This window comes from Astyanax mexicanus, chromosome 15, assembly GCF_023375975.1.
Source record: "Astyanax mexicanus isolate ESR-SI-001 chromosome 15, AstMex3_surface, whole genome shotgun sequence".
NCBI lineage: Eukaryota > Metazoa > Chordata > Actinopteri > Characiformes > Acestrorhamphidae > Astyanax > Astyanax mexicanus.
Window position 1 is genome coordinate 18,591,308 of NC_064422.1, and position 25,910 is coordinate 18,617,217.

The 25,910-nt window shown below is 38.6% G+C and overlaps 1 protein-coding gene across 1 annotated transcript; it reads right to left on the minus strand.

Moving 5' to 3' along the window:
• Positions 1-10,695: 10,695 nt before the first annotated feature.
• mmp21 (matrix metallopeptidase 21) lies at positions 10,696-25,207 on the minus strand (the record flags this gene model as incomplete). Its single annotated transcript, XM_022666032.2, has 7 exons — positions 10,696-11,627; positions 13,019-13,191; positions 14,770-15,027; positions 19,176-19,317; positions 21,492-21,631; positions 23,477-24,209; positions 25,058-25,207. Coding segments are annotated over 7 exons (1,905 nt in total), but the record flags the coding sequence as incomplete, so codon positions are not given.
• Between the last annotated feature and the right edge of the window lie 703 nt (positions 25,208-25,910).

Genomic DNA, 25,910 nt, shown 5'->3' on the forward strand with positions numbered 1-25,910 from the left:
TTTATAGATTGTTTGATGGGATGTGATTGGACAGCAGGTTGGTTGGTTGGTTGGTTGGTCAGTAAAGTGACTTCATTGGTTATGTAGGCTGTGTAACAGGATGTGATTGGACAGCAAGTTGGTTTAATTGGTGGATTGGTGGTTCGGTTGGTCAGTTGGAGGGTAAGTTATTTGTTTGTTGGGTTGATCAGAATGGAAAAAACTCATACCTCCAAAACAGCCAACTGTACGTGAAAAGGAAATAAGCTTCTTTCAGTGGAAGTCAGTGTAAAGAGATTTTGGTTCAAGTAATTTTTGAAGATTTCTATCCATCAATTCATTATCAAATTCTGATAAAATAAAAAGAACAAGTTTCAGATTATATTTGGAGAGTAAGTAAGGCTGTCTGATAGAAGAACTCTGTTGAGGAACAATGTTGTGATCTCTACGCACTTGACTTTTAATAAAAAAATGGCCTGTAACAGAAATGACAGATCAATTATCAGTGACTATAGAGTAGAGACATCAACAGGGGAATGTCTGCCATAATTATTTGCAGCAGCTGAAATTAGCCCAGCATCTGAGGCAGAAAAGCATGACCATATGTTCCTACAGTCTGCTTAGATACATCCACTCCTAAACTCACACAAACGGATGGATGATCAGATCTGAATCAGATCGGACATCCTGATGGAGAGAACAGGTAAAGACCAGTTGCAAAATTTGGTCCAATCAAAAGAAGTGCTCTCAGTCCAGATCAACTGACAGAACCATGTTCTGGTTTGTTTGCAGTGTGATGGTTTGGATGTTCAGACCAATTAGAGGAAATTGAGGAAGGCTATCATCACCTGTTAAACAATAGAAGAAGAAAAAGTAGTGGTGTTGTGCCAAAATCTGACTCCCTTTGATGCCAAGGCTCGTCATGCAGCAGTATGGGTACAACAGATGGTGATTCCTATATCTACTGTAACTGTAGATTAACCCTTATTTATAAACAGAAATCAAGTCATATTCTGGCACAGAATTGAACAAAACATGTGGAAAGGCAACTCATAAAACTGACAACACACCAATGTTTGACGCAAGCCCTTCTACAAACCAATCAACATCAAGCATAGAGACTCCACCCTCTTAGGTAATGATGATATGATGAGGTAAAGTTCTTCTGCACTATAAAACAAAAAACAAATAACAGACTAAATGTACAAAATACAATGTAACAAACACAATAACCCTGGTTCAGATATTGGGCTGGACTTTCTGCTGTAAAAAATGCCTCAATGTTTAGTACTACAGGCTGTTTTTACGCTTTACTGTGTTTTTAAATGACTTAATAATCATCGATTTTGTCTAAACTACGAATATTCCACTCCAAAAAAAAAGACAGTAATGCTGCTCTTGTTGTTATTATATTATTGCTTGTGTGTTTATGAATGGGTTAATAATAATTCCAGGTATCAAAGCATGCAATAAGATTTGATTGTATTATTTTAAGCACAAAATCATGTTTACCTATCAGACTGTATATCCTATTTTAACTGCTCTGTTTGCTTAAAAATGTGCTAATAACAGGTCAGATGTGGAAAACACTCAGATCATTTGATTATTTCAGTTTTAGCTAAAAAGATGATGTTTTAATATAGAATTAAAGAATATCAAAAAATACAACAAAATCCCCCAAAACCCAACTCTCCTCACCTCACTGTGAGAAGCGTCACCCAAAACTTTAAAGTTTTTTATGTATAAGGTTTGCCCTCTGTTGGATAACTGAGAAACTGCAGCTGAACTTTACTCTCATTGTGAAGATGTGTCTACCGACTGGCCATTTTATTAGAAACACCTATTTTATTTACAGTATCTCTAATAAAGTGGCCAATGATTGGAAGCACAAGGTACAGCAGGTGTTTCTGATAAAGTGGCCAGTACAGTAGGTGTTTCTAATAAAGTGGCCAGAGAGTGAAAGCACAAGGTTCAGTAGGTGTTTCTAATAAAGTGGTCAGTAAGTGAAACACAAGGTATAGTAGGTGTTTCCAATAAAGTGACCAGAGTGTGAAAACACAAGGTACAGTAGGTGTTTCTAATAAAGTGGCCACTAGTGAGTGGAAACACAATGTAGAGTGGAAGCACATGGAAAGTAGGTGTTTCTAATAAAGTGGCCAGTAAGAGGTAACTCAAGGTACAGTAGGCGTTTCTAATAAAGTGGCCACCAGTGATTTTAACACAAGGTACAGTAGGTGTTTCTAATAAAGTGGCCACTAGTGAGTGGAAACACAATGTAGAGTGCAAGCACATGGAAAGTAGGTGTTTCTTATAAAGTGGCCAGTGAAAGGGAACTCAAGGTACAGTAGGTGTTTCTAATAAAGTGGCCAGAGAGTGAAAACACAAGGTACAGTAGGTGTTTCTAATAAAGTGGCCAGAGAGTGAAAACACAAGGTACAGTAGGTGTTTGTAATAAAGTGGCCATTAAGTGGAAACATTAGGTACAGTAGGTGTTTCAATAAAGTGGCCAAAGAGTGGAACCCTAAGGTACAACAAGTGTTTCTGATAAAGTGGCCTGTGATTGGATGCACAGTTTTGTCTGGCTTTCCAATTAAATGGACAGTAAGTGGAAACACCAAGTATAGTAAGCGTGTCAAAACAAAAAGTAGGAAGGTGTTTCTGATAAAATGGCCAGTGAGTGGGCATATAAGTTGGTAGGTGTTTCTGTTAAAGTGGCCAGTGATCTATCTCAGTGCTGCTGGTACTGTAGTGTTGGTGAGGCTGGAAGATGCACTGTGGGTGTTGATGGTAGTGATCAGGGTTGCAGTGCGCAGTGTAATATTGAGTCGGTGAGTTGTTTAAAACAGGAGCATATCGGGGGATCAGACCCCCTGGTTTCCCACCACAAGAGCTCATCACTACTGGATCACGCTCAGATCCTCCTGCAGGGTGAGCTGGATGATAAGAGGAAGTTCTGTGTCTGAGTGTATCTGTGAGATAAAGTGATGAGGTCGAGGGTCACTGCAGAACACTGCATTACAGAATCTTCAGATAAAACGTGTCTGTGATCTTCTACAGCTGTAAAACAGCATCAATGTGCAGGAAATATTTGAATTTACAGATATTAGAAATGAATAATCAATTCATCAATCAATTCTTCCAAACTATGTTAATCAGGGGTGTCCAAACCTTTTTTGTTGGGGGCCAAAAGGAGAAATATATTTGAAGTCACGGGCCAAACTCTAATAAAACAAATAATGAAATATAGCATTTTAAATAATACTTTTTTCCTGATTATTTCATTTACACACCATTTTACTTGACTTACTATCTTTGTCTTAGACAGTGTTGTGTAAACTAAGATTTTTCAAATTGATGTTCAATTTAATGATGTCTCTTAATATTAAACTCCTTAATTACGGCAACTTTTAGACTCTTTGGCCCGTTTTTTTTCGCTAGAAATGCGCATCCTCTCCGCTTTTAGACTCTTTTGCTCTGTTTTTCTGTGCTAGAAATGAGCATCCTCTCCGCTTTTAGACTCTTTTGCCCTGTTTTTCTGCGCTAGAAATGATAGACTCTTTTGCCCTGTTTTTCTGCGTTAGAAATGCGCACCCTCTCTGCTTTTAGACCCTTTGGCCCGTTTCTGACACCTAGCGTTCAAACTTTGAATCTCACATTATAAAAACCTGCTTAACAGCGGGCCAACTTTCATTCTGGACACCCCTGATGTAAATAGTACTGATTAAAATGTATGTTTATCTACTGTGGCTCCCACATTTGCAGCTAACTGTTATTGTGTTCCACACTGGTGCTAAGTGGTTGCTATGGTATTCCTAAAGATTTGCTTTGGTGGATGCTATGGCATCACAAGTGGTTGCTGTGCTTGTGTTGTTGACATATCACAAGTGGTAGCTGTGGTTTGATATCACAAGTGGTTGACAGGGTGTTTCTTTGTGACTATGCTATGAGTTTAGTAAGTGTCTGCAAGGTGGTTGATAAGATATTGATATGTGTTTGCAACTGTATTCCAGGTAGTTAAGATATGGTCCCCTATTGTTGCTAAGTGGTTGCTGTGGTATCCTTAGTGATTTATATGTTGTTGAGTAGTTGAAAGGTAGTTGCTATATTGTTGCTAAATGGTTATAATATTGCAAAATGGTTTGCTGTGGTATCCCAAATGGTTGGTATGGTGTTGCTGAGTGGTTAATAGGTAGTTGCCATATTATTGCTTATAAGTGGTTGCTGTGATATGCCAAGTAGTTTATATGGTTTTGCTAAGTGATTGAGAGGTAGTTGCTATGGTGTTGCTAAGTGATTACTATGTTTTTCAGATAGTTGGTATGGGGTTGCTACGTGGTTGCGATTATTTTGTTAATTGGTTGCTATGGTAACCCATATGGTTGCTATGGTGTTGCTACAGTAAGTGGTCGTTTTGATGTTGCTATGCATTTGCTGTGGCGTTGTATTTGTATCATTCTTACATTTGAAAGGTGCACAAACCTTTCCACTCCAATTATTTCCTGTGGAGAGAAAAATCCAAATAATTTGTTAAATTGCAGAATTTGTTGTATATCCAAATAGAAAAAGCTGTATATGAGCCAAAATCAGACACAACAATCTGCAGGTGGTATGGTGTTGATGTCTCCAGAACTGTGGGAGGACATAGGCAACAAATATTAGGCAGAAAGTTAAAAGGGATATATTATGCAAAACTCACTTTTCTGTGTGCTTTTGTATTCCCACCTGCGTCTCGACTGCACATATAAACACTGTCAGGAATGATATGCTTTTATGAGCTGTTTGGGTGGCTCCTTTATTGTGATGTCAGTACAAAGATCCACCATGACAGCACCCATCAACCCCCACCAGAGCGCCACCCAATGGATCAGTTGAAGATTTGCCATTTTGCGCATTTTGGTTGAGAACCTCAGGAAGTACAGAGCAGTATTCGCCAGTCGACTTTGTCTGATGGAGGGATCTGTACCTACTGTTTGTGGCAGGTCAGTAGATGAGGGAGATTACAAGCTAACTGGAACGTCTGGTAAGCATGATGTGTAAAAATGGCTTGGACAGCAACAGCTTATTTGCATAAAAGTGACAGAGCCCTTAAATGGCTCATTCTGAAAGGGATCTCTTATTGTAAGAGTTGTTTTTTTTTTTAAGAACTTCATAAACATATTTTAACTTGTGTAAAAAGAGGTATAATATGTCCCCTTTAAAAATTTTGACAAAAACAAAAAGATGAATATACAAGAATATAAATCGGATTAAAATATACTGTACTGTGTACAATGTACAACCATATTTCTAATATTAATAAATTATGCTTAAAACTCTATTTAATACGCTCTATTACAAATTCAAATAACCACTGACTGGAGAGCTAATTCAGTACTAAACTAACATAGACTCTGAAATCAGCGGCTCCTGCAGAAGAAAAGACCTCTTCCTTTACAACAGCAGCTAATGTAATGTAATGTAATGTTAAGCTAAGAAAAGCAAAAGAAGCAGAGCGAGAGAAAGCACGCGCGAGAGAGAGAGACAATCAGGGAATGTGTGAAATGTGTTTTTATTCACTTCCATTTTCAGATTTCTCTGCTTATTGATTTCTGGGCTGGGGTTTATTAATAAAGCGCGTGGAGGGCCGTAAGTGTGTGCGGAGGGGTGGGGGTGGTTATTTGAAGACCACCAGGAGCTTAATCTGTTCTGCTGAAGAGAGTGAATGAAGGGAAAAGAAGAGAGGGGGGGGGCACTCAAATCACGTATCGACTGCAGGATCGATGGGCGTTCTGTCACCCTGTGTTCATTTAGAGCAGTTTAAATTGGACATCAGAGCGCGAGAGCGGCCTCCTTTCACTCACGCTTTACTAATCCATACGGCTCGATCGGCACACGCGGAGAAAATGAATTCATCACCTCAACAACAATAACCCCACTCAGCTTATCACGGGGGGCTTTATCCACACGAGCAGGGAGGGGGAGTCCTACACAGTTACAAACCACGGCAGAGACATAACATCACATACACCCATCATGTTAGTAGTGTGTGTGTGTGTGTCTGTGTGTGTCACGTTCTTGTCTTGTTTTCTGTCCGTCCTGTTCTATCTCTGTGTTTCGATCATTTCCCATGCCTGTCTGTTTTCCTTTTCATGTGCTCTGAAGATAGTGCTTCCACCTGTGTCGTTTTTAGCTCTGCCCCCTCGTTACCTGTCCCCAGGTGTTTCCTTTTTCCTTCCATTTGTATTTATAGCCCCGTTATTCAGTGTTCAGTTGTCGGTTTTGTGAGTTTTATACATCTGTTAGGTTGCTTTGTGTCTCAGTGTTCTCAGAGTTTCTTTGTTGTTAACTTTTGGAGTTTTGTTTTCTGCTTATTATTAAATATATACTTGCATTTATATCTGCCTCCACATCCCACCCTGCTGCTCCTGACAGTGTATTGTGCTGGTACCAGTGCTGCTGGAGTTTTTAAACACCTCAGTGTTTTCAAGACTTTATCGTTACCAAGTTGTCCACTTTTCTTGTTCTTAGTGAAATACAGTAGGTCTCTCTGATTTGTATATATGAATGCTGCATATGAAACTCTTCCTCATCCTCCATTGTCTGCAGTAGCAAGTAAAAGAAAATGTTCAGAAAAACGAGTCGATCAGGAAAGCACCCGTGTCTACATCAACCTGTAAATTAGTATTTATAGCCTTGCCCACCTTGGCTTGTGACCGCCCACAAGCAGAGCTGAAGCCAGGCAGCCAGGCACATCTCATCAGATAGGAGCTAACAGCACTAGGAACAACATGGCAGTTTGTTCCTGTGTTGTTTGTGCAAATAACACATCAGTGTTATATGCTTTGCCCAGTAATTCAGAGCTAAGAAACAAATGGTTAGAATTTGTATATGGAACACATCAGCAAAGTACAATTGAGATAGGTAGGTTAAGTTAAAAGTAAAAATCCATCCTGGTGGATTTGTTCCAATTGCCTGGGCGTCTCTGCTGCGGCTCAGTAAGAGACTAGATTTAAATAGGAGCTCCGGTGGATTTGGTGTTTTACAAAGACTCTAATACTAGATCAGTTGCTGAGCTGCTCTTAGCAGAGCATTACACATGTTGTAAAGTAACATATGACATTGCAAAGACTGTTATTAGTCTAAAAATGTCTTTATTTTAAACTGTTGTCCATCTCACTGCCTCGCAGTAATGTTATCCAAAGAGACGATATGTTTGCATTTATGAATATTCATGAGCAGGAGATGAAATCCTATCGTTCCCACCCGTCCACCCCTCCACCAGACTAAAGCAGAGTTATACTGGGTCACTGGAGCACTTTTTGTTTCTTCACAAAAACCAGCTCACATTGCATTCATTCATACAAGAGACCACAACTAGACTTTTTAACATAAATGAAAAAAATTAACGATGAAATGAGACATGAGAAATGAATTTTTTTATCAGAAATTAAAACAGAATTCAATTTATTTAATTACCTTATCATATATTAAGATTTCACTATTATAGCAGCATTTCTATTCATATACATGTACCTTTAGTACAGTACACACGTCCAAGTAAACATAAGCATCACCAGATATGACAACTAGCCTCTATATCCAACATAACATTAATACAGAACAAAAGTGCCCGGTGCATAAAATAACCATAATAATAAAGATTTTTGTAAAGTGAGTTTAAGGGGTTAGGAGTGAACTGTCACTGAAAGAGCATCCTAATGAACATTAAAAAAAAAAAAAAACTAAAAACACCAACACACTATATACTAACATACATCCAACATACAGGACATCAAATTTAATAGAACACGTAGCCTGGTCCTGATAACTACTTTTTAGACAAAATATTTTCCTAGAAATTATTGCACTAAATAGTAATATTATACTATATATGGTAACGCTTTATAATACAGCCTGCGTTTTAGAGGGTATATATATATATATATATATATATATATATATATATATATATATATATATATATCACATTTGTATTATGGTTGAGATTACTTACACTGTTCCAAAAAATACTGATATAAGATAATATGCAATATTTTCTGTCATGTCCGTATACTAAGGGCGTTTCACATCATATCGTATGCAATAATTTTGTAAACATTTTTGAATAATTTTCATAAAAATACCCTGAAATGTTGTAATATTATTGTAGGACCAATGGGTCATCAGGGTACAACTTTTTTCTTTTTAAGTTAAATGGTTCATCGTGTTGTCAAGCATATTGTTATCGCAAAAATGTCCTAAAATATCACAATATTATTTTAAGCCCGTATCGCCCACCCTGCCCTATAATGTATAAGCAATAATACACTCAAGGTTTGTGCTATAACGTGTTATGCTGTGCTGTGCCGTGCCAACATTACATGTTATAACACAAACCTCAAGTGTATTATTGCAATTATACCACAGTTCTATTATCGCTATTTATTGAAAGATTTTGAATTAAAGAGGACGAACAAATGCGGTCTGTTAGGTTATAAACACTCCGCGAGTTAAAATAATTCCATTGCTGTTCTGTTTGTAGCTGTGCTGTTTGGCTTGTAGGCGCTGCATCATTGCTAGATTACCTGTATTAAACAGAGTAATACATGGAGAGCTTCAGCAGGATTGGAACTAACTGTTGTATAATGTACAATAAGTCATTAACGTGGGCAGAACGAAATGATAAATCAGAATTAGGGCTACACTCATATATAAGCCAACAGTACATATATTGACTGTTTTTGTGAAAAAATTATATGCAACATCTTTAGCTGCATACATTATAAACACTAATATAAATAGGATTTTTTTAATATAAAAAAGAAGTCAATCCCTCAGTTATACATTTTTTTTTTAAAACACTTCAAATATACATTCTCGTGTATAATATTTGTGTAATATTTTGGCACCTCTGTTAATAAGATATGTAATATTGGAAAAAAAAAATTGCTAGTCGTATGATATTATACTAGATGATAGTATACTAGAACATGTTATGACCAGGAACCGTCTGATATGAAAACGTGGTATGGCGTCACATCAAAAAATGAACTAAAATTAATGTTTTTTACATTTTGCATGTGTAAATTAACTTCTCGTGAGCACAAGTGTGAAACTAGCGAGCAAGCTAGCTTGAGTTTTGAAAGGGGTGGTTTTGACAGTTTGGGAGCGGGGTCGGGTTCGCCTCCCTCAGCGAACGCTATTGGCTGATATCTCCAGGGTTTGAGACGGATCGCCTACCTCCACGAGCCGAAGGAGGGCGGAGAAATAAGGACAGAGGGAGAGTTAGCTAACTAGCTATGCTAACATCCAAACAATCCGCTCTCTGGGGCTGTTCGCCCGGGTTTAGTGCCTGGAGCAACCAGCTCTCTCCTGGTCACGAACCCTGGAGATATCAGCCAATAGCATTCGCTGAGGGAGGCGACCCTGACCCCACCCCCAAACTGTCAAAAGCAACCCATTCAAAACTTCAGCGCTAAACACTCAGTCGAGCACAAACTGCTGCTGCAGGTAATTTACACAGTGCATGAGGAAAAAAAGCACCCGAGAGGAGAAAAATGAAGCTCGAGAGCAACATTTTCTTCAGCGCCCACACGATTCCCTTTTTTTTGGCTCGCTAGTTTCACATTTGTGCTCACGAGAAGTTCATTTCCACACACAAAATGTTAAAACACGCTGGTTATTTTTTTTACCTGGTATTTTAGCGCCCTCGACTTTTGACATTGATGTGACGCCATACATGTGTGGTCAAATAAGGTTGATATCCAGATTTTATGTTTAAACGCTCCTGCCAAGACATGCAAGCGAGACTGTAAACCAATAAGCCTGAGAAAAAACTTCTTAATAAAGTCTACTGCTTCATCTGCAGTAAGCTGGCAGTCCAGTAAAACATCTCAGATGTTCTGATGGTTCTACACTGAGACTGAACAGTAATTTTGGCCAATTTTGAAGGGTATAAATCTGTTATACTACTGAAGAACCACAAATTATGACTCGATCTGAACAAGGAGACCGGCGAAACCCCACGGTGCTTTTCCAGTGATGGAGTGGGTGGAGTTGGTTGAGTGGGTTGAGTCGGTTCAGGTGGAGCCATGGCAACCCAGTCAGCAGATTGAACCCCCCAGTGAGAGAACGTGGGAATCTGTGGAGAACCATGTGGAGAACAACAATCCCACTACTCTATGATGTGTATGGACACAGAGTTTTAATCAGCCATAACATTAAAGCCACTGCCTGTAAAACTCATATATTATATAAATGTATTACAAACAGAGTGATCTATTTTAAGCCTTTATTTATTTTATTGTAGATGATGATTATGGCTTACAGCCAATGAAAACCCAACAATCACTGTTTTAGAAAATTAGAATATTATTTAAAACCAATTGGTACTTTTGGCAGTGTGGGCAGTGTGCCAAGTCCTGCTGGAAAATGAAATCCTCACCTCCATTAAAGTTGTCAGTAGCAGAGGGAAGCATGAAGTGCTGTAATATTTTGCGGGAAAACAAAACTGCACTGACTTTAGACTTGATAAAACACAGTGGATCAACACCAGCAGAAGACAGACATGTCTCTCCAAACCATCACTGATTGTGGAAACTTCACACTAGACCTCAAGCAGCTTGGACTGTGTGTGTCTGAAATGTAAAATTTACTGATGATCCGTGATGGTTTGGAGAGACATGTCTGTCATCTGCTGGTGTTGATCCACTGTGTTTTATCAAGTTTAAAGTCAGTGCAGTTTTGTTTTGTCCCAGAAAATCCTACAGCACTTAATGCTTCCTTCTGCTGAAAACTTTTTAGAGACGCGGATTTCATTTTCCAGCAGGACTTGGCACACTGGTACCAATTGGTCTTATATAATGTTAAAATTTTCTGAGACACAGATTTTTGGGTTTTCATTGGCTGTAAGTCAAAAATAATCAACAATAAAAGAAATAAATGAAAAAAAGAAAAAAAATAGATCACTCTGTATGTAATACATCTATAATATAATATATTAGTGTCACATTTTGAACTGAATTACTGAAATAAAGTAACTTTTCAATTATATTCTTTTATACTTTTTTGAGATGCACTAGTATTATAAACAGTCAGTTCTTGAAATTGATGTGTAGAAGCACCAAAAATGAACAAGTGCAAGAATCTGAGACACTTTAAGAGAACTGTGATGTTCTAGACGAATGGGTCAGAGCATCTCCAGAACATCAGAAAGGTCCTTTTGGATTGTTCCCAGAAGGCAGTGGTCAGTATCTTCCCAAACCATATTGCTGTATTAGTCTTATGGTTACAAGATTCAAGCCTTTGCCTGGATGAAGACCTTTTGATCTGATGATGGAGTAACCACGCCCACTCCTCCATCACCTGCGTGCAGTCTTCAGAGAGCTGGTGTGGACGTCACAGATGTCGAACCACTGCTGGTCCACCTCTCTCCCAGGCAGGACACCGTTGTAAGGTAGCCACGCCCTCCGTCGGCGCTCTCTGCTCCCCACCACCCGCCAGTAGGAGGTGCCCTTCAGCAGGAAGAGCGCATTGTGTGAATAGGAGAAGTACGCCGCGTCCAAGTTCGCGACAGGGTGGTCGCCCGTGGCAACCGCAGGGAACTGTTCGGTTATCTTTTTGGGAGAGCCGGCAGCTAGCAGATTAGCTCCGACGTCAAAGCGATAAACCTGAAATTAAACATTATGTATCAAATACAGTGAGAAGTGAAAAATGGGGGGCCAGAACTAGCTCTTATTTGTTTAAATCATTTGAGATCACATGGTGATAAATTAGCATGACGCTGTTTCATTTACGAAAGCCACTGCTCTCCAAAATACTTTTGGTTTAAATAAAAAAAAAACAATATTCGGAGAAAGAAAAAAAAACAATGCATTCCAGCATAAGAACCTTATTCCATCTGTAAAACATGGTGGCGGTAGTATCATAGTTTGGCCCTATTTTGCTACATCTGGGCTAGGAAAGCTTGCCATCATTAATGGAACAATAAATTCTGAATTATATCAGAGAAATACTAAATCCTAAAGGAAAATATCAGTCCATCTGTAAATAAACTTAATCTCAAGAGAAGGTGGGCCATGCAGCAGGACGATGACCCTAAACACACAATTCATTCTACAAAAGGATGGTTTAAGAAGAATAAAGTTAATGTCCAATCGAAATGTTGGGGAAGAATATGGATTAAAATTTCTCCAAGCTGGTTTGAAGGACTGATCAACAGTTACTGAAAGCATTTAGTTGTAATTATTGCTGCAAAGAGGAACACCTATTTGCACATCAGATACTGAATGTGCAAATATCTAAGATTGGATTATTTTCCTCAATAAATAAATGACAGAGTATAATATTTTTCTGTCTCATTTGTTTAAAGTGGCAGTCTGTATTATTTTGTTTCTAAACTGGAAGCAGAAGCATTTCTGAGTGGAGAAGGGATAAAATATTGTGTTTAATGGTACCAGTGTTCTCAAACAACCAATATAATATATTCATTCTAAAAACTGGGGTGTCAGGTCACTTTTCACAGGAGTTCTTCTAGCCACGTCATGCGTCTTTACGTACTTACGCCACATGTACATCTTTTAAAAGAAGATTTGCTTCAGTTTTACTAAATGCGAGAGGCTGGTGGAACAATGGAGACTTCAGAAGGGGAAACTCAGAGCTCAGTAGCTCATTTACTCTTAGTAAAAACAAAGAAACGAAAAAGTGAAGTTTCTGACTGAGCGCAATCTCTCTCTCTCTCTGACTGAACATAACCTGGAATCAGATTCATCCACTCTGAAAGGAGACCACATCACACCCACCCAGTTTAAAATTATACTTCCGCATGCTCTGTGCAATTACCCATTCTCACCAGAGAGGGCTCAAATTCCCCAAATTGCAAAACTTACAGACATCAGCTTTAACTGTTTATCAACTTTTAGGACTTTTCAGGAAAATCTGACGAAGTTTTAGATCACATTTATGCAGAAATATAGAAAATTCATAAAAGTGTTCGCAAACTTTTAAGCACCACTGTAACTAACAAAAAGCTCAAGATGTGACGCTGTCACTCAGTTCTCACCTTGGATCCTTTAAAGAAGTAGATGTGGGCGTCTCTTCTGTCGTAGTAGGCGGTGTCGATGGGGGCGGGGACTCCAGGAAACCCCTCTGAGATGAGACGAGGATAGCGCTGCCCATCGGGGTCACGAGAAAACACCTGATCGTTTTCACTATCATACCTCCAGTACTGCGTACCTGCAACAGGTGATCATATAGTTTAATCGAATGGAAGACGACCAAATCACTGCCAAAACATATCTGTTCACACCTGGTATTAAACCAAGACTCTTCCAGTTCTCTTTGAACTGAGTCTTCAACCTAAATCCAGAAGAGGCAGCTAGTTTTGCTTTTGCTCCAGCCCCAGTGTATACTATTATCCATTAGCTTGTTATTGTGGCATATTCAGCTAACCCGTGCGGACGGTGGATGGTGTGGTACTGCATTTTCTGGCAGAGACATGGTTAAAGTGGGTGGGGCTTTGCTGTCAGGGACATACAGATGCATTGACATTCACACTACTCTACATGTGGTCCCCTTTCACACCATACTTTGTGGAGTACTGTTACAACCTCTGTCGTAATTTTCACTTTGTGTGCCTGCTTCTGCTGTTTTTGTTCACCATTTTTTGGATGCAAGTCCACAATTGGTCACAAGAAGTGCACTTTTTAAAAGAGCCTGGTAAAGCCTGACCTGGAAGAGATGTTTCAGGCTCCTCCCCTTTCATGACCTGGAAAATTATCCTGCTCAGGCCGACCTGAAACATCCACTTGATGCTCAGTTTGCTTTTTAGTTTTGTTTAGCAGTTTTTTACATATATCTTAGGGGAAATGTGACATTTTTGTCATTGGTCATCTACCATTTTCTCTTGTTTTGGTGGCAGGAAGTTAGTGTGCAGGTAATTTCTGTGTATTTTGGCTTCTTTGTTTCAAGTTTAGTTTAGCTGTTTATTCAATAGTTGTTTTTATTTGTTATTTAGGTATAAGTTTCTCTCTGAAGCTACATTCCCCCATGGTTCATATATATATATATATATATATATATATATATATATATATATATATATATATATATACAGTGTCCCGTGTTTTCAAATGTGCAGGGTTTATGGTAATGTCGAGGATGTCAATATAACGACCCAAGACTATAAAGTAACAGTTCTAGGTTTTTGGAAGTGGCCCGTTTTACTACTCTGTTTTGAATGGCCAATAGTTTTATATCAATATATACAACATTATAGTTAAAGTCCTCATAGACAAGTTAGTTCCCTAGGTGGCCATCTTTGCAATGCCACCATGACCAAGACCAATACCAAGATCATCCAAGACCAGTCTTCTATCTGTTTGAATAGGGAGAGTCAAAAATACCCTATACTGTAAGGGTTAATTAGCACTTTAACAATGTGTTTTTTAAGCTTGTTACGGCTACTGCGCTTGCCCAAATCTCCTTATTGAGGGGAGCTTTCTTCATTTGAATGCTAACCCTCAACCTCTCAAAGCATGAACTTTTAGCCATGAACGGACGCTGGGTTGGGCGTTACGAGAACTCTCAGTCATAACTGATTCAGTGGCTTGTCTCCTCATTAACAATGACTTTGTGATAGTGGTAGAAAAGGTTTCAATAACTGTGAAATGATATTTAAACACAATTTCTAAACTGGAGAGAGAGCCCACTCATATTACCTGTTACAATTATTATCAAATTACTCAGGATGCAAGTTAATACAAGGTGTGAACAGACCAGTGTGTTGCCAAATAGAAGTTTTTCAGAATTTACCTTTAAAAAAATACACTTCATCCGTCTTGCGTGTCCACACGTGAACATACGCGTCCACACCAGATGATGGGATTCCGTGCCATCCGACCTGCACTGAAATTGGATCTCCGAAACGGGTTCTGTTGTTCCGGTTCTCGTACAGCCAGTACCAGCCTTCCCGCATGAAGTAGGTGTTAAAACGCACCACGACCTCACCGTACTGTGTCTTCTCCTTCCTGATCCAATCAAACACGGTGCTAAAACGACCCGTGCAGCCACCTGAGAGAGAGAGAGAGAAATGGGTAAGCAAGGTCTGATGAACAGAGCTGTAAAACAGGCCAGTTCCAAAACAACCTAAACTGTTACATCACAGTCTCATCCTATTATATGTACACCCTAAACATTAACATAAACCCTGCCCACAGATTTATTTTCTTTCATTTAGATTTTATAAACACGATGGTGTTTTTATTCTGTAAAAAGTTTCATAAAATGTTTATAATAATATAAAAAAAATATATAAATATATCATCATGCTTGAAGTATCACAATTCATTATACCTGGATGAGGCTGGCTTAATGCCAAGCTCAGTCTGCACAACATATTTGTCCCTCACGATGTTCACTATGTCAGATCTTCGCTTCCGCGACCAAACACCGTCCACGTCCTTGCGTGAGTTCGTAGGTCATCGCGGGGAGAAGCATCAATAAATAAAATCAATAAAATGATAAGGGTGCCCATACTCTTGCACCGGTCAAATTTTGGTTTAATGCATATTGCACATTTTCTGTTAGTAGAATAAACCTCATTTCAATCCTGAAATATTACTGTGTCCATCAGTTATTAGATATATCAAACTGAAATGGCTGTTGCAAACACCCAAATATTTAGAACTAAAATGATTAAGATTAATAGGGGTGCCCAAACTTTTTCATATGACTGTATGACTAAATAACTTTTTGTTCTGATGGCTCACTAATATAGGTTTACTAATATAAATACTTACCATCGGGGCATGAACAAAGAATTTTGAGTGAAGTACGAGCATTAGCTGCTCATCCATTATGTGGTGCTGTTTGTAAAAAACTGTATTAAAAAATGTTCAAACTGTGGTACAAATATTAATTCTAAATTTTTAATATGCACCAAAGCGACTGAGAAAAACAGTAAGAATCATTTTGTTTAATGTTGTTTGAGGCTCCTCTGCATGTTTGCAGAGTTCTGCTTGTTGAGCGTGAAAATTGAAATGTCAGTGGGACTGGAGGTCACGGTCTGGAGGCTCATGAATCATTTCCTTTAGTACAGCTCTCCACATCTAAAACTGTCAATAATTGTACACAATTTAGATCAGCAAGAACCCATATTGTGTGTGTGAGTGTGTGTGTGAAATGACAGGAAATGACCCATATGTCAAATCATTGGTTGTTCGGATCAGCAATTTCAGTTAAATATATCATATAGCAGAAGAACACAGTGATATTTGAGAAGTGAAATGAAGTTTATAGGAGTTACAGAAAGTGTGCAATAATTCTTTAAACTAAATCAGGCAGGTGCTTAAATCTGGACACCCTTGTGGTTTTATTGAGTTAAATATATATTTAGCACTAATTATTGGAACACAGAATTCATTTGGTAAGCTCATTAACCCTTGACCTACATACACAGCTGAATCCAGTTATGAGAAAGGGTTAAGGAGCAAATTGCAAGTTTTTCTCCTCTTTGCATTTTCTCTGAAAAGTGGCAACATGGGAGCCTCAAAACAAATTACTCTCAAATTACCTGAAAACAAAGATTGTTCAACATCATGGTTTAGAGGAAGGATACAAAAAGCTCAGATCTCAGAGATTTCAGCGGATCAGTTTCCACTGTGAGGAAAATAGTGAGGAAATGGAAGAACCACAGAAACAGTTCTAGTTAAGACCTGAAGTGGCAGAACAAGAAAAATCTCAGATACGCAGAGGAGAAGGATGGTGAGAACAGTCATAGTCAACCCACAGACCAGCACCAAAGACCAGCTACAACATCATCTTGCTGCAGATGGAGTCACTGTGCATCGTTCAGCTATTCAGCTCACTTTTCACAAGGAGAATCTGTATGGGAGAATAATTAATGCAGAAGAAGCCTTTTTTTCTGAGCACACGCCACAAACAGAGTCGCTTGAGGTATGCTAAAGCTAAAACACATTTAGACAAGCCAGCTTCATTTTGGAATAAGGTGCTGTGTGTGGACTAATGAAACTAAAAAAGAGTTATTTGGAGGGCGGTTATTTTTGCATGGCTGAAAAAGAACACAGCATTCCAAGACAAACACTTTGGTGGTGGTTCATCATGCTGTGGGGCTGTGTGCTCAGTGCAGGTACTGTGAATCTTGTTAAAGTTAAGGATTGCATGGATTTCAGTCAATATCAGCAGATTCTTCAGAATAATATTTAAGAATCAGTGAGAAAGTTGAAGTTAAAGCGGCGGGGCTGGATACTTTAACAAGACAACGACCCTAAAAATAAAAACTGCTCAAAATCTACTAAAGCATTAATGAGTAGGAACAAGTAGAACGTTGTGGAATGATCATCTCCGACCCCAGACCTAAATATTATTGAAAATCTGTGGTGTGATTTAAAGCAGGCTGTTAATGCTCAGGAACCATCAAACCTGACTGAACTAAAGAGATGTTTTGTAAAGAAGAATGATTCAAAATACCTTCAACCAGAAGCCAGACTCTCATTGGAAGCTATAGGAAGAGTTTAGAGGCTGTTATTTCTGCAAAAAGGAGGATCTACTAAATATTGATGTAATTTGTCTGTTAGAGTGCCCACATTTATGCACCTGCCTAATTTTGTTTAAAGAATTATTGCACACTTTCTGTAAATCCTATAAACTTCATTTCACTTTTCCAATATCACTGTGTTCTTCTGCTATATGATATATTCAACTGAAATTGCTAATCTGAACAATCAATGATTTATAAAAAAAATCATGAAAATTATCAGGTGTGCACAAACTTTTTTTACCCCATTGTATATATATATATATTTTTTTTCAATGTTTTTTATATTGCCAAAAATAAAATTAACACAAATATATTTCCCTTAAATATTGGGATATTGTGTTAGGACCTTTTTATCCACCCCCCTGTTAAAAGCATTGTAAATGTAGGCTAAGATTTCTGTCTGTGTGTAAAGAGGTTACAGTTAGAGTTTGGCTTGGAGCCCCAGACATGGTTTGAATTTGCTAAAATTGCAGACAATATGCTGTAATATTTAATATCTTAATAAGAAAGTGTCAGAAGCTGTTCTGGGCTGTTGAGGGGTTTATCACGGCCCTCCTTATCTGATCTGATTACAGCGAATATTGCAGCAGAGCATCCCGCTCTTTAAGCCAGAGAACAGCTTTTACAGCGCCAGTTTGGCTCCAAACCCCAAATAACTGGCTGCATTACGGGCATCTACCGGTAATGAAGCTCCCAAACACATCAAATTACCGCGCTGATGGATGCGGCGGCAGGTGCTTCTCTCGGCCAGTAATGGATGTTTTGTGCTGGTGATTATTATCTTTAATGAATTGTCATGTGGACAGATTTCGAATAGTGGACTGGGAGCCACTTTAGATTTGATCTTTTTCAGCCTTTAAATTTCTCTCCATAATCAAACATTAATTACGGGGGGCTGAGATCTGGAGGAGCTGATGAAACTCTTATCAGAGGTGTGTCTTTAAATGAAAGCATAATGGAAGTTATAACCGCTGCCTGCGGGACAAAAAATAATATTAGCTTTGGGTTTTATTATCTTATTGGTTTTTGAATAAAGAGATTTTTTTGTTTCAACATTAGAACCAGAACAATTCCACCGGGTTTGATATTGAAGAACTTATTAACACATTAGTTCATCATGTCCTTCATCTGCTGCATTAGTAAGATTGATCACTGGATCACTTTTTTATCATCACTACATACAATATCTCAAAAAAATGAGAACTGTATTTTTCGCACTATAATGTGCACGGGATTATTATTAAAGGCACACTTTCAATAAATGTCTATTTTCTGGTCTATTTTCATACATTAGGTGCACTGGATTATAAGGCACATGATGCGACACTAGTAAGGAACAGGTATGTCATCATGCCAATGTTGCAATGTTTTTCTTCTAATTCAGCAGGTCTCGCCGCTGGGTTGTAGCCTAGATGGTGGGAAATTTGTGGTGGCCATCCTGCTTCTCTCAGTCCAGTAACATGTTCCCTTTCAAAGTATGTTCTAAAATGTGGTTCTGCATACCTTATATCTTATATTATATTATTCAGTAATTAATTACCTAACTTTTGGGCAGACCTAAGGATAAAGCAACCAAACTACCTAACCTAAGGTTAAGTGTTGCTCTTTTGTAATATCTAGAGCAGACTCCAGGAGTAGACGCTGTGTTCTGTGTTCCTACCGTAAAGGTTCTGAATGGCCTTCCTGTCCATCCAGTCGAGCTCGAAGCCGGTGTCCTGCGGCCGATAGCTGGGCTGCATGATGGATCCGGTGCGGTAAATATGAGGAAGGCCCAGGACGTGTCCTATTTCATGCACAGCAACCTGAACAAGACATAACACACCACAACTAAAATAAAACTGATTTAATACAATATAGGGATGTGGCTGATCCGATCATGATCATAAAAACTTACAAAGGATCGGAATCGGGTGGTAAAGATCTGGGTGACCGATGTATCAAAAATGTAATGTTACATTATCCATACATCCATTCTCTTAATTAATCATTAGTGTGTTTCGGCGTAACGTAAAATAAACCAATCAGTGTGCCAGCTGCTATTTCATTTAAGAGCCAGGGGCCCTCTGACTTTGACACGTTCGTATCTTAACAGCGCGGCACTTTCTGCGTCTCAGCAGAGTATTCTAACGTGTGCATTCACGCTGTGAAGGTACACCAGCAGCTCACTTATGGGAACAGCAATGTTATATTATTTTTTATTCTGTTTATTGCTGAATTAAAAGTTGGGATTGTGCTCTGCAGTGCGCCCATATGTGTGTTTAATAATCGGGGTGTGCGCAGCACGCATGGCACACCTATTGGAATAAACTCTGACAATTGACTGTTGTCAGGGTTTTAGTCAGTCTGTGGCGCACCTTTTTTCCGCAGACAAAAATAGAAACACACCAGAAATTTACCTGAGCACACCTCACTTCCAGATGACCACGTCCTTTAGTGTACATACAGATAACTCACACACTGTTTTAATGGCTTGGGCGCTAGGTGTGAAAATAGACTGTTGGTGGGGTGTAAGATAGCAAAGAGCATCGCAACGCACCCTGTGCAAAGTGTACGATAGAGCCCCAAGTCTCAAGGAGGTAAAAAAGTGGGGTTACAAGACTGAGGTAGAACTACTCCTTTTTTTCCCCTCAGAGCAGATCTGGACAATACAATTAGTCACAACACTGCTAACACACTTCTCTCCCGGCAAGTCTGTGTGTGTGTATGTGTGTGTGTGTAAGTGTTTGTGTGCCTGTGTTTGCAGTGTGTGTGTGTGTGTGTGTGCGCCTCATCCTTAATTAGTTTCCCCTGGTAAGTCAGTACATAGGAATAAATATCAGAGTTGTTTGTTGTATCAGAGAACATTAAGATACTTAGGAACTATGTAACAGGTTCACAAGGAATATCACCTCATATTTTTTCAAACTATAATAGTATAATAGTAGTATAATAGTATTATCGGATCGGGCCTCAAAATTAAATGACTTAAACTTGAGATCAAAAGAATGTGATCGGGAAATATTTAATAAAATACGTTTGAAATGTACAATATAATTTTTGTATGGTACTACAAATTCAATATCATATAATACTGTATTTATAATCTTGTAAAAACATGCATGTGTAATACTGCATTGACAGCATGTGCATTGATGTAAATACTACGTTTACGTTTCTATATATTTCATTCTTTATTAATATTTCTAAATGTATACTTAGTACAAACCTTTTCCTGCTTTTCTGATACATTGTAAACTACCCAATTGTGAAAATAATAAAGGGTTACTGTATCTTATTTACAATTTAAGTAACAGATAAATAAAAGGAATAAGAGGAGCTTGGTTTCAGATTTTTTTGTGTTTTGTAGAACCTTTTGTCTATTTTGTAAACAACAATAACCACATAACAATGATGAGTTTCTTTTTTTTCTTTTTTTTTTTACAAATTGAAAACCTCTGCAATATAATCAAGAGGAAGATGGATGATCACCACCATCAAACCAAACTGAACTGCTTGAATTTTTGCACCAGGAGTGTAAAGCATAAAGTTATCCAAAAGCAGTGTGTAAGACTGGTGGAGGAGAGCATGCCAAGATGCATTAAAACTGTGATTAAAAACAGGGTTATTCCAACAAATATTGATTTCTGAACTCTTAAAACTTTATGAATATAAACTTGTTTTCTTTGCATTATTTGAGGTCTGAAAGCTCTGCATCTTTTTTCTTATTTCAGCCATTTCTCATTTTCTACAAATAAATGTTCTAAATTACAATATTTTTATTTAGATTTTGGGAGAAATGTTGTCCGTAGTTTATAGAATAAAAACTGAAGTGGTCTCTTAATTTTTTTCCAGAGCTTTATACTGGTTTAAAGACAGAAAAATCACAATATGTTTTTTTTTTATTGTTTCCAAAATTTATAATGATATCATGTAAAATACAATTATGGCACATCCCTAGTTGGTGATACACATGTCTATGGGATTTCTGGTCTCTGACCTTCAGTAAGCTGATCCCGTTCCCCGTGTTGGGGGCGGTGAAGTGTTCATCATCGTCGAAGTGGATGTCTCCGAGGAACCACGCATGAGCGAACTCCCTCCCAGCACCGTCAAACCGCTGAGCACAGCCAAGATGCCGTCCTGTAACGGAAGAGGAACAAAGCAGGTGATTATCTCTTTAAACACTGTGATCTACAGCTCTATACACTCCATTCTCCACCTCTCACTGCTCTACCAGATCATTAGAACCATCTGAGCTAATCTATTATTCCAGCCAACAGACTATACATCCGCTATATTCAGCAACACAATGAGAATTCTACACTGAGAGTGTGTTCTGTAGTGACTATAGTGCACGGTATACCATCCAATACTACACAATTTTTTCTCATCCGCCCAATCAGCTCTACGCCTTACTGAAGAGACCCATTCAATCTGTATTTCCATAATATCTTATTATATACACACTGTATCCAAAAGCAGGTTTACACAAATCCAGACCCAACTCACTACTGGGTGTTCCAGAGTCTTCTTAATTGTCTGCCTAAAATAATATCACAATATTTCATTGTATTTTTGTGATATTGATACTCCTGGCGATATGACAAAACGCTGAATTACAGTTTTTCCCAAATGTTTAACCGTATTTCTAGAAACTTGGCTCAGATTCTCAAAACTCTACAAACTTCTCAAACTGAAAATTATTAACTGCTTTGTTGAAACTCGACAAATCTCTAGCAAAACTGATTCCTTCCACCAAAACAACAAACACAGCTATTTATATACTCATCTCTTACAGATCAAATAAACACTGACAAGATCAATTCAGAGCACTGTTATCAGAAGTATTTGGTTATGTTTTTGACCTCATGAGGCCACTGTACAAATTCAAATGCATAAAAGTCCATGGAAATATGTTGGCTTTCTGTTCTTTATATTTATTTGGTGCGGTGTAGGACCCCCCCTATAGCATTACAGTACTACATATATATGCGACACAAATGTAAGACATTTTTAACTCTGTGTAGTTTGTTGCAAAGCTGTAATTTTCACTTATGTAAGTACAATGAGAAACATGACCAGGAAAATCAGTTCACATACAAAGAGGTAACAAAAATGTACTTATTATTTATGTAGCTGAAGGTCGGAGATTCTCAGGTGAGCAAAGTGTTCTAAATGATGCAATTTGTGTTTGCGATTTGCAAAGCTGTGATTTAGAATGATATTTGAGTGAGAACATTCAACAATTGTGCTTAGCGTGTAGCAGTTTAGAGTAACAATGTGACACATGAGCTTCATGTTTTTGGATTTGTGTGCACAGTTTCACAGTTTGTGTGCAAACAATGTGGAAAAACTGTATAAAAATATATATATATTTCAAGAATACACTATTGGAGGTGGCGTAAGTCTTCAGGAGTGATCAGTGCAGGTAGGAAGGAGCCTGTTCTGTCATCACCTTGTAGGCGATTATAAGAGCTTTGAATTTGATACTAGCAGCAACTGGTAGCCAATGGAGCTCAATGAGCAGTGGGGTGACGTGCCCGTTTTGGTTGGTTGAAGATCAGACGTGCTGCTGCATTCTGGATCATTTGGAGTGGTTTTACTACACACGTGAGATGACCACTGCTTGTACCAGGAGTTGGAGGGCCAGTACAGGAGCACTGCCGCTGTGCAACGCCCTCTGTTGATGTGTTTTTTTGGCGGTTACACTAAAACTGGTGGAAACGCAGACTGCAAAGCACTATGGTTCTTAAAAGCTTGAACGGAACTTATTTTGATGGAAAAGCACTATGAGAGGAACCAAGACTCAAAAGCAGACGATTAAAATTCAATTCCAGACACTTGATTGTAGAAGAAATGCTGGAGGAGCAGGTGTCTTCAAACTTTTGGACATAAATGTTCTGCATTTTGTTCTGATTTCATATGTTTCAAACTGTCTGCCTCATTAGAACCACTCAAAATCTACTGAATCTAATTATATCCCACCTGTTCCAAAGCCCAGTCTAATGTCGATCTCCTCCAGTGGCGAGTGCAAATCCTCCACGAACTCCAAAGGCGACACTTCGCTCCACATCCTGAAGGCCAGCGTGAAGATATACCTCTGGTCATCAATGGACAGCTGACTGCTGTACCCTTCACCAATAAGCCGCCACCTGAGAATGCTCTTAGAGAATGCCATGTGGCCCCATTCACCAACCTCTCGCTTCTGCCTGCGCTTATGCACCAGTTCCACAAGGTGGCGCTTTCTTCGTAGGGCTGGTTTGGGATGCGCTTGGGTTTCGTTATCTGTTCTGTTAGAAATTAGTGTTTCTGTCTCTGTGGTGTTACTTGTCTCTGTGTGATTTAAAGTCACTGGTGTGGTATCGTTATATATTGTTGTCTCATTAAGATCCTGTAAGGTAGAGTGGGTCTCAATCAGGTCCTCATCTTTGTCAGGGACTCCACATCTGGGCTTGTTCATGGCCACTTTGGTGGCGTCATCAAAAAGACCCGTGACTGGTAAACCAGAAACCTGCTGGAACTCTTTGAGAGCTTTGACAAATTCAGGTGACTCTAAGGTACGTCCAGAACTTCCAGAACGAGAAGAGGACGCCCCCTCGTGGACAAAAGAGTCAATGTTCTCTATGAAAACATCAGCATCAGTTAGCATGTCAGTGCTCTGGGTTGGATGCTCCTCCCACGTCAATGCCTTAATGAAGCCATACTTGAAGAGAAATTTCTGGGGGGAAAAAGAATGACAAAACACTTCAGTTAGTAAACTGTAATTAAACACTAGAAAAAGCATTTTATATAGAAGTAGATTTTGATTTATTATTTGGAAGCTTAGTCTTTGTCTTCACTTACACAGCCTTCTCGGTGTCCAAACGCAAGAAATGAAAACTTTTATTTCTTTTATTGTTGATTATTATGGCTTACAGCCAATGAAAACCCAAAAATCAGTGTCTCAAAAAATTAGAATATTTTATAAGACCAATTGGTTCTTTTGGCAGTGTGCCAAGTCCTGCTGGAAAATGAAATCTGCATCAGTTCAAGCTGCTTGAGGTCTAGTGTGAAGTTTCCACAATCAATGATGGTTTGAGATACATGTCATCTGCTGGTGTTGATCGACTGTGTTCTATCAAGTCCAAAGTCAGTGCCGTGTTTTCCCAGAAGATCTTATAGCAGCTTTCCTCTGCTGACAACTTTTCTGGAGATGCAGACTTCATTTTCCAGCAGGACTTGGCACACTGCCCACACTGCCAAAAGTTCCAATTGGTCTTATATAATATATTAATAATGAGACATTGATTTTGGGTTTTTCATTGGCAAAATAAAATAAATAAATAAATGCTTAAAATATTTCCCTCTGTGTGTACATACATCTATATTATATACGAGTTTCACATTTTTACACTGAATTACTGAAATAAAGTAACTTTTCAAAGATATTCAAATTTTTGGGGATGCACTAGTACATTTTGAAGGAACTTAATGGTAAAAGAACTATGCAAAGCATTTAATTGGGCTTTTACATTTTTACTTTTTTATATACTTTGTGTGTGTGTGTGTGTGTATAAAAAGCTTTACCTCTGCCGTGTCTGGGTCGGTGATGAGCGCCGCCTGGCGGGAAGAGGGAGGATATATATCTGAGTGATCCCGCCTGTGGAACAGCTTCTCCCCAATAGCAGAACCCAGCAAAACCACGATCAGCCCAACCAGAACCGGCATCGTTACAGAGAGAGAGAGAGAGAGAGAGAGAGGTAGAGAGAGAGAGAGAGAGGGAGGTAGACAGAGAGAGAGAGAGGTAGACAGAGAGGGAGCTGGGGGAGAGAGGTAGAGCTGAGTTGATCACCTGTGTGAGTTGACATTCTGCTGCCCGCGAGCTGGAGCTCCGTTTATAACCGAACCACCTGGTCACGTGCGAGCTCTTTGAAGTTAAAATTCAAACAGACTCGTGCTCACAGTTTGGCGCAAAAATAGCAGCCTTTTATGGCTGTTTTAGCCTAAAAAAAACAGTCAATTTTGACCATTTGAAAATAAAATTATACATTTCTGTTTTTTTTAATGATTCACTCAAAACTTCAATGAAGATAATTTTAATGAAGTTAATAATAACAATTATATAAAGATCTCAAACTCAAGATTTATCTGTACAACTTTACAATTTGATTAAAGATAGTACAAGAAAAATGTGAATATTGTGGCAAAAAAAAAAAAACTTTAGATTTAAATTTTATATTAGTTAAAAGGACCTTACATTTTTCCTCTGGAATATAATCAAGAGGAAGATGGATGATCACAAGCCAACAAACCAAACTGAACTGCTTGAATTTTTGCACCAGGAGTGAAGGCATAAAGTTATGTAAAAGCATTGTGTAAGACTGCAGGAGGAGAACATGCCAAGATGCATGAAAACTGTGAATAAAGGGTAAACAGGGTT